The sequence below is a fragment of the Sabethes cyaneus genome, chromosome 1 (assembly GCF_943734655.1).
Source record: "Sabethes cyaneus chromosome 1, idSabCyanKW18_F2, whole genome shotgun sequence".
NCBI lineage: Eukaryota > Metazoa > Arthropoda > Insecta > Diptera > Culicidae > Sabethes > Sabethes cyaneus.
In genome coordinates, this window is record NC_071353.1 from 129,357,761 (window position 1) to 129,372,445 (window position 14,685).

At 41.5% G+C, this 14,685-nt stretch overlaps 1 protein-coding gene across 1 annotated transcript; it reads right to left on the minus strand.

Moving 5' to 3' along the window:
- Window positions 1-10,884: 10,884 nt before the first annotated feature.
- On the minus strand, window positions 10,885-11,679 carry LOC128746222 (uncharacterized). Its single transcript, XM_053843271.1, has 2 exons — window positions 11,377-11,679; window positions 10,885-11,241 (listed from the first exon to the last, which is right to left on the minus strand). The coding sequence occupies exons 1-2, from the start codon at window positions 11,677-11,679 to the stop codon at window positions 10,885-10,887; spliced, it is 660 nt and encodes a 219-aa protein (XP_053699246.1).
- Window positions 11,680-14,685: the final 3,006 nt, after the last annotated feature.

The window sequence follows — 14,685 nt, forward strand, 5'->3', positions numbered from 1 at the left end:
TGTGTGTGTGTGTGTGTGTGTGTGTGTGTGTGTGTGTGTGTGTGTGTGTGTGTGTGTGTGTGTGTGTGTGTGTGTGTGACGCTTGACTTTAGTCGTCTGTTTCTCGGAGATGGCTGAACCGATTCGTTTGCTATTACGCTTATTTGAAAGGTGTTATCACCTTGTAGATCACTATCGAATGGTTTTGCGGTCCGACATTTTGTTTAAAAGTTATAAGCAAGTTATGCTTAAAAATGTGCTTTTTCAAGGTGTCAATTAGTCGAACGTTTCTCAGAGATGGCCAAACCGATTTGGTAGGTAATATAGCCTCCTAGATCACTATTGATTTGTTCTTGGATTGGATGTTTAATTTGAAAGTTATGAGCAGTCATGTACAGCATAATAAAAGTTACAATTATTTATAACGTATTTAACCAGATAATTATTCAGATTTCAATTATTTTGGTATCAAACAGGAGGCCTTAATGCTGTGAACATATCTGCTAAATATTATTAGAATTGGCCTTACCAGTCAAAAGTTAATTGAAAAACATTGATGAAATTATTTAAGCAAACTTTACTGATATGAACCAAACAGAAAAAAAAACGCGATCATGTGCTCTAGCGTAAAAATGCTTAATTTTCCAGGTGGTGTGTCTTTGGAAAAGTTTATTTAAAAAATTTGGCGCAACTTTTTACACTATTAGGGTGACCGTAAATCTACCTATTAGGGTGATACAAATTTTTGTTTTTTTAAATGCGTCCAAAAAAGTACAGTGTCTCCACAAAAGTTATAGAACACAGTAAAAGAAGCAACTTTGCTGTACATAGTAACTATCTATCTCTTACTGGTTGCGAAGTGCAACGATTTTTTTAAAAATGCAGCGAAAATTAAAAAGTTGAGATATCCAAAAGCGGTTACGTCACAATTTAGATAAGTAATTTTTACACGTCAAAAAAATTCACCCAAATCGATAATCGATCCTCTAAAGATACTGCGATACACGCACAGTCGCTGAAAACATATGATTTCGAGGAGAGCGCGTTTAAACAATTGGACAGCACTGCACTTCCCTTCAAGTGATCCAACAGTTTTACTGTAAATTCTCAACGAGACCACGTTCCGAAAAATACTATGGGCTCAACATTTCTAAAGATAAAAAGCCTTCTGAAAATGCAAAACAAACAAGTTTTTCGATTTTCCAGTGAGGGTCCCCCTTCAGTTTCTGAATTCAGCTAAAGTACAACATTTGACATCTTTAAGTACTCAAAATTGCAAAAGTAGCTCATTTGTTGACATATAAAGTGGCCAGGGTTACATTGGCCACAGCTGGACACATTCTAGGAACGTTCCGAATACATCCAGGAAAACGGACCCTAAATCAAACCCCAGAATGTCACCCCGCTATTAACTCAAAATAACAAATTATACAAATAAAAGGAAGACATTTTTTAATTGCTTTTGAATATTATACAAATTTATCAGTACCGCCATCCGGGGTGAGATTGGGCCACGGGGGTGAGATTGTGCCAAAAACCAAAAATATTTATTTGTGAAAATTTATTATATCTATGGAAACTGGTGACCTAAATTCAAAATGATGATGAACATAACATATTTATTCATAACTTAGAATGGAACACAGATAATATTAGCAAACTATTTAGCCTAAACAGGGTTTCAAAGTTCGTGATCAAAAATAGTCGGAAATACTGCTTGTAAAAAATGTCCCACATAAACCAACCCAAACAAGAAATCGCATCAACTTGCTATTTTGAAGGTTTATAAACTAATCATTTACAATGTATTGAAAAGTTATTATGCGTTGGATAACTTTTGATTACAAAAATAATATTTTTCGCAACTTTGTACTTTTCGAGCTTTACGGGGGTGAGATTGTGCCAAGCCATAATGATCGATCCATTTTGTGGATTTCACATACACAACAAAAATACGTCAGTATACACCAGTACACTCACATTATTTACTATTGAGCACAATATTTTGACAGATTAGATTGATTTTGGAGCAAACAGCATCATAGGTCTGCTAAATAATTTAAACTAACTTTTACTGTTTCTCTAGAAATTTCAGTTGCTTTGAATAAACACTCTAATATAAGACGAATATATTATACCGTGTATAAACTATCAGTTTTAAGGAGGGGGAAGGGGGGGTGGGATTGGCCACATATTCTGCGGCCGCGGGTTCTCGAACGAAGTAATGGTTACTTTTGTTTATGATCAAATAAGTATGCCCCCTTAGAACACACCCCTTCATATATCTCCCCCCTGTTGACCCTAGAAACGCTACTGCCTGTATAAAGGCTGTCCATTGACTACTAACTCATTTTTAGTTATTTCAGACCTCTCCGGGTTATTTTCATACCTACTTTTTGTATGATGCGTTGTTTTTGGCCGACCTCCTGCACCTAATAGTCCACCTAGTTCATGGACGGCCCCATATGAACTACTTTATACTGATATTTATGTGTGTTGTTTATAAACAAGCAAATGTTCACTGTTTAAGTTTTTAGCTTAACTTTATGTTTTTGGCACAATGTCACCCCCTAGAAGTGGTGAGATTGTGCCAAAGTTCAAGCACTTTCAGTAAAATTAGGTTTCATTGTAACTAAACCATCTCTACGGTAGTTGTTAATTGAACAATTTGGTATATATTGACAGGTTTGAAAACAACTTCGTTCCTAAATTGTGTGTATACTGAGCTAAAGAACAAAAACATATGCTTTTTTGGCACAATCTCGCCCCGGATGACGGTATGTTACATAGACATGCATATGTATTGATGATAACTATCATAGTGTTATCAAAAAATTGAGTTCCGAAGGCGTGTCGAATTCTAACTCAAATGACAAATGAGATGCTATAACAAAGGTTCCTTTCACCAATAGGTGGATTAAATCGGGTTTTTTTACAAGGTTTCGGAAAACTAATGTTCTTATCCGGAGCCAACCTGGACGTTGTGTGGGACTCTCACCCACCAAAACCTCATCCTTGCCCTCTGCCTGGATCTCCCCGGTACCACAATGAGGTATTACATCAGGGGGAGGTTGTGCTCTTGCACTTTTCCAAGTATCACGCTTTCTAGCGTTACTCCTTCAGGCATATCGAGGGGATGCCGAGCTCATGCACTTTGCAGTTATCAACGCAGCCTAACGTTGCTGGTCATTTACTCAGCTAGCTCGCAGTACCCATCGAGACGTGTACCGATTAGAAGGTGCCGACAGTCACAACGTGCACCCCGTCACAGCCAGCCTCGCGGGATTTCTTGACCTGACGAGACGTGTACCGATTAGAAAGTGCCCTCCAACATGACGCGCACTCAGTCACAGCCATCCTCGCAGGGTTTCTTTGCTATGCCTTTTTCAACAAGGACCGATCTGAGTATTGGGACTATTTCGGGATAAATCCCATCCGCACACATATGAATCCAGTCTAGGGTTTTACTCCGCCCCTGCACAGTGGTCCCATTGGTATCAGAACACGCGTTTTTTTAATTGCGCCGAAATGGTTGATTGTACTGGTTATGTATGTTCAGAGAAATTTCTCAGCGGTAAAAGGTCTTTCATATGGCATGAACGATTATTTGATTAATCCCCCTAAAAGTTAGATAAAAAATTTATTTTTTGAACAGTAAGAGATATAGCAAAGCAAAGTTCTACAACATTTTTGAAAAGATTATTATAAAGAACTTTGCCAAAGAAAGTAACCTTCTAGCTATTATAGTTTTAGAGATAAAGAACAATTTTTGTGGTGACTTTACGAAAATCAATTTTTTGAGCACAGTTCTTTCTACAGTATTTATATGCATTAGACATGTTCGGCAAAGATTTTCTAACAGTCAAATTACATACTTTTGTAGAATATAGTAACTTGCTATCGTCAATACTTGCGGAGAAAATTAAAGTTTTCGTTTAAAAATTAACCAATTTTCAACAGCAATAACTCCCAAACATGCAAATATATTCAAACCATTTATTACCCATGTGAAAGTACAAGAAAAATACTACAAAATGCAAAACAAGTTAGCTTGACCCTGGCTATCCCTCTACCAAAACACTCGGATTGAAAATTGTTACTCGGTTGAATTTAATACGGCGTAGTGTAAAAACCATGTTATCCCGATCAAGTAAAGTGTGCAAAATAAATTATGAAAATGTGTAATCCAAGCAGCATGGATTATTAAGATTTTCAAAATTCGTTTTCAGATGAAATTTAATTACACCCAATTCTTTTTTTGCACGGATTTTTTTTACACGGATTTTTTTTGCACGACTTTTTTTGCACGGTTTCTCGAAATAACACGGTTTTTCTAAAATTTCACCAACAACAGTTGTACACCCAATTCTCTTTTTACACGGATTCTAGTACGCGGAATTTTTTTTGCACGACTTTTTTTGCACGGTTTCTCGAAATAACACGGATTTTATTTACACGGTTTCTCGAAATAACACGGTTTATTTTTGCACGGTATTTTTTTACACGGGACGCATCCCCCGTGTAAAAAAAGAATTGGGTGTACTGCAGTTCGAGTTGTACAAATTTCGAAGTGTATTTGAAGATACTTCATCCTCACTATCGCTGTTACTGTGCATATCAGACCTCGTCAAGTATTATCAGCTCGAAAGCTGCATCACTAAACACGTTTTCTGATGAAGAACTGAAGACAGTAACTTTTTTCGTAAAGTACGGTTGCGATGGAAGATGGAACCGCAGATCTTAGCGAGTATTAGCAAACATTCATTGATGATGATGGCACGAAGTCCAACTCAAGCCTTTGTGTCACATCAATTGTTCCCATGAAAGCATTAACAAATGGAAAGAATATATTCCTAAATCCACATCCATCTTCGACCAGATATGTTTCTTTGAATTAGCCTAATTAGATCGTCTTCGACCAGGTATTGCCGGCCGTTGCATCTCCAGTTTGCAAAGGAAACGACTGCACTAACGCTGCAAGAAAAAATTAACATAGACCAGCAAATCGCAAAAATTCATCCTACATCCATTGAATGTGAAGGTAGAACGGTAGTGGTTACGAGCTGATGATGACAATGGTGGACAAGGACATACAACAGTTCCGAACTCATCACACAAGGAAGATCTTCAGAATGGCTACAAATACGGATCTTCTGCCGTCTGTTAGAATCTTCTGATCCGGTAATTTCTAGCATGAGGGAACTACCAAATAACAAAAACGCCATGTCCTCTGAAGATGTACCTACTGAAACTGTTGGTCAGTACATATGATATGCACAATAATAGCGATAGTGAGGATGAAGAATCTTCAAATACATTTCGAAATTCGTACACCTCGAACTGCAGTAATCAAACTTTATCCGAAAACGAATTTTGAAAATCTTTTTCTCTACAAATAATCCATGCTGCTTGGATTACACATTTTCATTATTTATTTTGCACACTTACTTGATCGGGATAACACGGTTTTTACACTACGCCATATTAAATTCAACCGAGTAACAATTTTCAATGCGAGTGTTTTGGTAGAGGGATAGCCAGGGTCAAGCTAATTTGTTTTGCATTTTGTAGTATTTTTCTTGTACTTTCACATGGGTAATAAGGCTTATACAAATTTGGAAAAAAGTTTATGTCCTGGTCTCGAAATATTGTTCAAGGGGGGGGGGCAAGAAAAAAATAATAACATCAAACCTTCAAAACCGAAACAAAAGAGTAGAAACCAGTGTTTATTTTTCCATATTAATGCATATTTAATACAAAAATGTTGTACAGTACTTAAATTTTAGTTCAAACCGAACCAGTCATTGAAATGTTTGGAGAGATAAATCGTAACGACTGCCTAGCAATGAAAATGTTATTCCAATTTAATTCCAGTTTCGCACATTGCCATTATCCATACTAAAACTCCATTTTTAAAGCAGAAGAAGATGCACAGTACAAAAGAAATATAACTTAACATGACTTGATTTGATGTTAATGTCACAAAGTCCGAAAAGTTTCGAACAATTCAGTTACATCCTTTCTGCATGCAATCAATGCATGGTAAAATATTGTATTTGTAAGGTAATATTGTAAGCTTTATGTCCCCAACATCCAAAATTAGGGTAAGTTCTTGGACACTACGGAATAAAACGACCAATTGGAGCCCCGAAAACACTGAAAGCTGATATTCCGGAGTGTCTAATTTGTTGTATTTCTATTTTAATCTATCTGCTACCTATGACAGCATAAAATAATCCTACTGCAATTCGGAATATATCCATCAAAAGCGGTACCAAATTTCACTAATATATTGTTTAGTTTATTGATGCCTCAATCTAATTCGGTGTTTTGAAACAAGTGAAAATAAAATGGAATAAGATTTAAAGTAGATGGAGCCAAAAGTCTGATTTCAAACACATCCAATTTTCGGCTTTGGGCCCGCCTGCGACCTGTAGCAGGAATCAAAAAACTTAGTTGGTGAACGAAAGTTGATCGAGACTAAGCGGATAATTACTTTAACTTTACACATATTGGGTAATTTAGAAATGTAAACTCGGTGAACTGTAAAAAATCTGCTTATCACTATAGAATGCAACATAATATGTATTACACTTTATTTTTTTGCCCCTTCAATTTTCGAAAATTTTGGAAGGGGGGGGCGACATAAACTTTTTTTCAAATTTGTATAAGCCTAAATGGTTTGAATATATTTGCATGTTTGGGAGTTATTGCTGTTGAAAATTGGTTAATTTTTAAATGAAAACTTTAATTTTCTCCGCAAGTATTGACGATAGCAAGTTACTATATTCTACAAAAGTATGTAATTTAACTGTTAGAAAATCTTTGCCGAACATGTCTAATGCGTATAAATACCGTAGAAAGAACTGTGGTCAAAAAATTGATTTTCGTAAAGTCACCACAAAAATTGTTCTTTATCTCTAAAACTATAATAGCTAGAAGGTTACTTTCTTTGGCAAAGTTCTTTATAATAATCTTTTCAAAAATGTTGTAGAACTTTGCTTTGCTATATCTCTTACTGTTCAAAAAATAAATTTTTTATCTAACTTTTAGGGGGATTAATCAAATAATCGTTCATGCCATATGAAAGACCTTTTACCGCTGAGAAATTTCTCTGAACATACTTAACCAGTATAATCAACCATTTCGGCGCAATTAAAAAAACGCGTGTTCTGATACCAATGGGACCACTGTGCCCTGATCGCGTTGCTTTGGGGCGTCCTTTGCGGCTTGTTGTAGAGAGGTTTGTTCCCTAGGCCACCTTTCATCCAAAATAACTTAACTGTCGATGCTAGCTCGCTGTTCTGCTCTCCACTTACGCTGCAGATTACACATGATGCATGCGATTGCGCTATTGACGGCATTCCAAATGATCTCATTGCGACACATTTCCTCCACCATATTTTCGACGTTGAGACCGGAAGGCAATTCCTCCCTCCATTCTGCGAATCTGGGACAGTCAAAAACCACGTGCTCTGCTGTTTCTTCCACGTTCCCACATTCCGGGCATAAGGGCGACCTGGCGTACCCGAAGCGGTAAAGGTATTGCCTGAAGCAACCATGACCAGACAGGAACTGCGTTAGGTAAAAGTTCATCTCCCCGTGCTTCCTATTCACCCAAACCGAGAGAGTCGATATGAGCCTGTGGGTCCATCTACCTTTCTGTGTCGTATTCCACTCCTGTTGCCACTTAGCCAATGATTCTGCTCTCATCAGCTTTCTGATTCCTCTGACCTCCTTTTGCCTATAGCACTCGTAGTCCTCCATCAGGGTGATGTCGATGGGAATCATCCCAGCGATTACGCACGCAGTTTCTGATGAAATAGTCTTGTACGCGCTCACAACTCGAATGGTCATTAGTCGGGCCGTACTTCTCAGCTTCGCTCTGTTGCGCTGGGTTTGGAGCGCTGTAATCCAGGATGGTCCGCTATACCGCAGTATCGACGATGATACACTGGCTAAGAGGTGCCTCTTGCTACTGCTTGGTCCAAAGTTATTCGGCATGATCCTAGACAGTGCACTGATGGCTTTCGCTGCCTTTTCGCATGCGTAGTCAATGTGACCGTTGAATTTTAGCCGATTGTCGATCATCACACCCAGGTGCTTCGCCTCACGTTTTGAGGTTATGGTATGTACTCCGACGCTAATCCCCACGTGTTGGACTGCTCTCCGATTACTCACCAGTAGTATATCCGTTTTATCGTGCGCTATTTGCAGTTTCGCGTTCTGCATCCAACTCTCCACCCTGCAGATTGACTCAGTCGCCAACGCCTCCACTTCCTCTAGCGATTCGCATGTAACCGTCATCACGATGTCGTCCGCGAAGCCGACGATTTCCACTCCCGTTGGTAGCTCTAGGGTTAGCACGCCGTCGTACATACTGTTCCAGAGAGATGGACCGAGTATTGACCCTTGTGGAACGCCCGCCGTGATCACGGGCGTTTCCTTTCCGAGGTTCGTCCGGTATACTAGCACCCGATTCGTGAAGATAGTCGGGGACTCTCATTCTATGGAGTGCTGCTGCGATGGCTTCCCAGCTGGCGCTGTTGAATGCATTCTTAACATCGATAGTGACCACTACGTAGTAGCGGTTGCCTCTACGTTTCTGATTGGACGCCTTCTGTGCAGTCTCGACGACAGTCCGGATCGCATCTAGTTGGAACTTCCATTCCGGAACCCAAACTGCCTTTGTGTCAGTCCGTACTCGCCCTCCGTGTATATAGATAGCTTGTTCATGATAATCCTTTCTAGCAGCTTTCCTAGTGTGTCCAGCGGGCAGATTGGTCGATATGATGCTGGATCCCCCGGCGGTTTTCCTGGTTTTGGCAACAATACCAACTTCTGGATTTTCCACTTATCTGGAAAGTGTCCCTCGTTAAGGCAGTTTTGCATCACTGTGCGGAACATGTCTAGAAATGCATGGATTGCCTCCTTAAGAACTGCATTGGGGATCCCATCCGGGCCCGGCGCCTTCTTCATCTTCAGGTCCTTCGCGATTGTAACAAGTTCGTCATTGGAAACTCTTCTCTCGTCAGTGTTCTCATCCTCTAGCGCCAGGTAAGGGGTAGGGGGCCAGGACGTTGGCTCGTGTTCCGGGAAGAGTCCTTTAATTATCATTTTTAGCTTATCTGGGCATCCTTCGGCTGGCATTGCTGGGCTCCTGATGCTTGCCATCACTATTCGGTATGCACCGCCCCAGGGGTTGGAATCGACTGCTCTACAAAGCTCCTTAAAGGAGTTAGTTTTGCTCTGCTTAATCGCGTATTTCAGTGCGGCCTTGACAACGCGGAGGTCACTTCTTCTTTCCTCTCTAGTCTCGGTACCTCTTGCTCTCTGGAAGCATCTTCTAGCTCTATTGCTGTTAGCTCGTAATGCGTTTCGTTCCACCAGTAGACCGGATGCCGTCGGTTTCCAGGCTCCACCTTCCTCGGCTTGGTTGTGTCGCATGCTCTGGTTAGAGCCCCGGTCAGCTCTTCAGCATCACAATTCTGGGCTTCGCTGTGTGGTCGTAGTGCTTCGACAAAGAGGTCCTTGTCGAATGCCTCCATTTTCTACTGCCGCTCTTGAATTCTTCCTGTTTGTGCTGCCACGGGGTTCCGTTGGCCAATAGTGTACCGTATAGCTTGGTGATCACTGTACGTGAACTCTTCGCACAATCTCCAGCTAATATCGGTTCTCAGCGACGGGCTGCATAAGGTGACATCGATGATAGATTCTCGGCCATCTCTGCGGAAGGTGCTGGTGGTTCCAACGTTGCTCAGCTCTACTTCGAGCGTTGCCAGTGCTTCAAGTAGGCTGGCTCCTCTGGCGTTCGTACATCTACTTCCCCATTCGGTTGCCCAGGCGTTGAAGTCACCTCCTATGACGATCGGTCTCCGTCCAATGAGCTCACCAGTTAGTTCGTCCAGCATGCGGCAGAACTGTTCCAGCGTCCACCTTGGGGGAACATAGCAGCTGCACACGAAGATTCCGTTAATTTTGGTGACCACGAAACCCTCATATCGGCTTGTAACCACCTCCTGGATGGGATATCTGCCCGTCACCAATATCGCGGCCATTTCTGCTCTGTCTGCTATCCAGTTACCGTTATCGGAGGAAATTCGATACGGCTCCGCTATGATTGCAACATCGCACTTCGTTTCTGTTGTCGACTGCCACAACAGTTGCTGTGTAGTGTCGCAATAATTGAGGTTGATTTGAATCACCTCCATTATTGCAGGGCTGCCTTTGCCTTCTGGTACACCGGACATTTAAAGCCTCCCGTCACGTGGTCGTTGTCTTCCTTGCACAACATACACCTCGGTTGCTTATTGCAGTCCTTCGCAACATGCCCCTCATTGCCGCATTTCCGACACAGCTTCGAACTGTCAGGTCCCGGACAATTCCTTGCCTGGTGACCAAAGTCCATGCATTTAAATCATCTCGCCATTTCTTTGGGTTCACGTGGGATGGCTCTAAAGCTAACCACTGCCCATCCGATCTTGACTCTGTCCATCTTCAGAAGCCGGTTTGCCGCCGCGATAGATAGACGAATCGACGCCGTCTGCGTACTGCCGTATGCCTTCCGCAGCCGGATAGACATTGGAACGTCGCCCAGGTATTCCGCTCTTGTCAGCACCGCTTTCACCTCACTCTCTGTAGTGACCTCGTCCAGGTTTTTCGCTTCAACGAACGTCTCCTGAGACAAAGCTTTTACTTGAGCTTCGCTACCGAGCGCTGTCTCGACTAGCGCCTTGAAGGCCGTGCTCTTCACCTCCAGGTGTCTCTTGAGCTCGAAGAGCAACTCGCCGCTCTGGGTTCTCCGGGTTTTCACGACCTTTTCCCCTAACTCTTTCAGCTTCGGGTCGTCCCTCATTCTCTTGAGGAGATCGGCAGACGTCGTCTTCTCGCCCTTCACTCCAACAATCAGAGCATCGCCTCTGCTCCGGATCCGACGAGGTTGGGGTCTCTCCGTATTCTTCGCCTTTTTTCCGCTTCTTCGCGTTCTACCGGCATTTCCCTCTGCAACTGGTTCTGCCGATCTTCTTTCATCTTTTTCTTTTTCTCACTCTCCTCCTTCTGCTTAGGAATGGTTCGCCAGCCGCTAGCCTCACCCTGCTCCATGTCGCACTGCTCCTCCGCTCTGTTTTCATTTTGCTCTTCGTGGTCGCCGTTCAGCTCATCCTTCCACTTTTTTGAGCTTACCTTATCTCCTGGCGATTCCCGATCCCGCTTTTCTGTGCGCGGGGCTCTCGACACTGCCTGTTCCGGTTCCGGTCGTCGCTGCCAGGGCCTCCTCCGCAATTACAGCCCTCCTTATTAAGGCCGCATGCTCCACTTCCTTCTCTGCCAGAGCCTCCTCGGCGACTACAGCCCTCTTTAATAAAGGCTCCAGTGCTCCACTTTTGCCTCTATCACCGCCGTTAAGGTCCGTGCCGCTTGGTTCTTGATCGCACCATGGATGTTACTTCTCTCCTTCATGAACTCAATCAGTTTCAGAAGCTTTTCTTTGGCAGCTCGCAGCTTGTTCGTCTGTTGGCTGTCCTCCTTTGACTTCGGGGTGGGCGTAGTGAAGTTTAGCATCGAGCCTTGCCCTTTCGGGGTTATTTGCTGCTGTGTGTTGCCACTAAGCATTTGTGCGACTACCTCCTTCAATATTGGCGATCTACACAGCTTCTCCTTCCTATCGAACACGTTGGCATCGCTGGTCTGCGTATTCATCGTGCAATCGCTATCTTCTCCTGTATTTGATTTTGTATTTAATTCTTGAAAACTCATTTTGGATCCCACGAGTAGCTAGAGAAATATGTAGTCCGCTGCGCCAGTGCCCTGCCGTAACGCAGTAATGGCTTCGAACTGGTCGGATGCGCCCCGGTGTCCGCCAGGCTCCGTTATGTATGTATGTATGTATGTATGTATGTATGTATGTATGTATGTATGTATGTATGTATGTATGTATGTATGTATGTATGTATGTATGTATGTATGTATGTATGTATGTATGTATGTATGTATGTATGTATGTATGTATGTATGTATGTATGTATGTATGTATGTATGTATGTATGTATGTATGTATGTATGTATGTATGTATGTATGTATGTATGTATGTATGTATGTATGTATGTATGTATGTATGTATGTATGTATGTATATGTGTGTATGTGATGACAATGTGCAATTTTGAAATTTGCATTGAAATTCAAGGAAAGTGAGAAACATGTAAATTGTCTGAAGTTTTTGAAGCCTCTTAGTGGAAGTGGAATACGGCTCTGAAATTAAAGAAAAGAAAAAAAAATCCGACTAGATTCCACTATTTAATATTTATTCGCGACAGATACGTATATGCTTCGAAATAAGACACTGATGAAGCCTGCAGGTCATACTGTATTCAATATTTATTTGTGACAGATACGTTGTTCGCCTATGACCCACAGAGAACAGACATTCATCTTGGTCTCTTGACGTGTGTAAAAGCTCTGCCGCCATTTTGAAAGTAAGTGGCAATGCTCCCGTTACGTAGCGCTCGCATCACTAACAGAATGGACTTTGATTGTCAATGACTGTCAACGCATATCAAAGCTTTCGTCATATTTTCACCAAAGCATTTCGCGGTTGCTACAGCAACTAACGTGTTGTTTACCTAATATATCAAACTTGAAATTAAGTAAACATTTATCAAAAATAATAATGATTGAATGATTCCGAGAATCTGTGTTTCTGTTTCAGAAACGAACGTACCAGATAGAGGTAGCGCAATTGCTATCTAACTTTCGCCAATGAATTAACATTAAACCAGACTACATACATGCCGATAAAAGTGATTCCGATTCACGTGCCTTTGGCATACAGACCGGGAATAAGCCAGGATTCAGCGGCCGACACCTCCGAGATCATTGAAACAATGCCAAACACTGCACCATCGGCGGACGTCGATGAACTGGTAGGTTTTCCGAGGCTCACAGTTGAAAGGTTACTGCTAGTCCCGCCGCTGTGGAGTAAAACGATGGAATGGCACGATCCAATGTGAAAAAACTTTAATTCTAACACCAATTTGCCATACTTTTGAAAATAAAAGGAAAAATTGAAATGCTGTTCAATTTTTCCATTTTCAGCGACGTTCAACAAATAACATAAACAAAATAGAGCAACAACCGTTGCTACAGTTACTGTCGTCAGAGTAGCCAGTATTTCTAATATATAGATAATGACAAGAGTATATAATAAATATGGCAACAAGGATATTGAACAACTGGTGCATCGTAAGAGAGATGTCGCTAGTGTCTTGTTCAAAAGTTTACACACCATTTGCAAGATATTTTATATGAGCATAAATGTCTGTTCTCTGTGGGTCATAGGCGAACAACGTATCTGTCACAAATAAATATTGAATACAGTAGGATTTCAAATTTGGCAACAAATGCGTGTCGCCTATGTTGCCAAAATCGAAACCGTGCGAAAATCGAGACCCTAGTCTAATGGGATTCAATCGGAAAGTTTTTTCTTTTCTTTGAATTCAAATTTCAATTGTCATTTTCTTCACTTAAGCGGGGTACGCTGCTGAAAAGTAATGGGTAAAAAGATAGGACAAGAAATGCTCAAGAAATCGATTTCTTTAATGATTTCTTAAGCAGTACGCACCTCACAAGAAATAAAACATTGGTTCTCCGATTTGCGTTCAGATGGCGCACCTTTATATGTACTCGAGTTAAACGTCAGTTTTACTTTGGGAATATTACTCGGCTCAATTATTCCGCAAGAAAAAGTGACAAATGGGCAAGACAGACCGTCATCGGCAGCAGTCAGCAGAAGGCAAAACAAAAAAAAGTGGCAAGTGTGCATTAAAAATACTCCAGAATGTACCAGCGCGGTGCGGTAGCCGGTAGGATTCACTATTTATATTAAACAGTGCACACTTCTAATTCTGGATGCCGGATTGTTTTAGGCAGATACCACGTCGGATCGTGCTGAAGGCTGAACCCACATCTACCTAGTGGAGAAACCAGCTTGCAATTACCGTTGATTCAAAAGGAATTCATACCGGAAATAAATTGCACAAACCGGCAGGAGTAGGATAGTTCTTTTTTCGCACATATCTTTCGTGGGTGCGTCCGCTTTAAATTGTTTAACGATTGTTCGGAAAGTGTCCTTTTGTTGCGGAATGGAAATAATACGATTTACTATGACCAAAAAATGTGTAAACGCGATCCGTGATCCGAGCTGGTTGGACCAGTTGGACTTTCCGCCGATTAATATATTGCGGCAGCATGTGTTCGCCACTTTGAATAAAGATCTGCTAGCAAAAAGTGCGTTAGTATCTAATTATAATGCTCATGGAGGATCGGCCGATTCCGGTTTGTTTAGCCAGCCTACCCACATCAACGTGATCATACATACTATGATTAGCGGTCAACATTCAAGAAATTATGCATCGTAATGTGAATCGTGCTGGAAGCTTTGAATTTAAATAGCGCTCTTCAACCGGGAAACGAAGCAGCACCGGGAGGATCGCTACCAGTATACTGGTCGCCAAAATATGACCCTCCAGGTGGTGACAAGGACATAATGAGCGGTTTGAGTCACGCACAGACGTAAAACTTATCTAACTAACTAAATACTACTAATTCTTAGCCGAAATACATTATTAGCAAACCAAAGTCGAAAAGTAAATTTCATTGAAACGACTGCAGCAAACTTCCAGCGGGTTATTCATTCCGTAAGTAGTG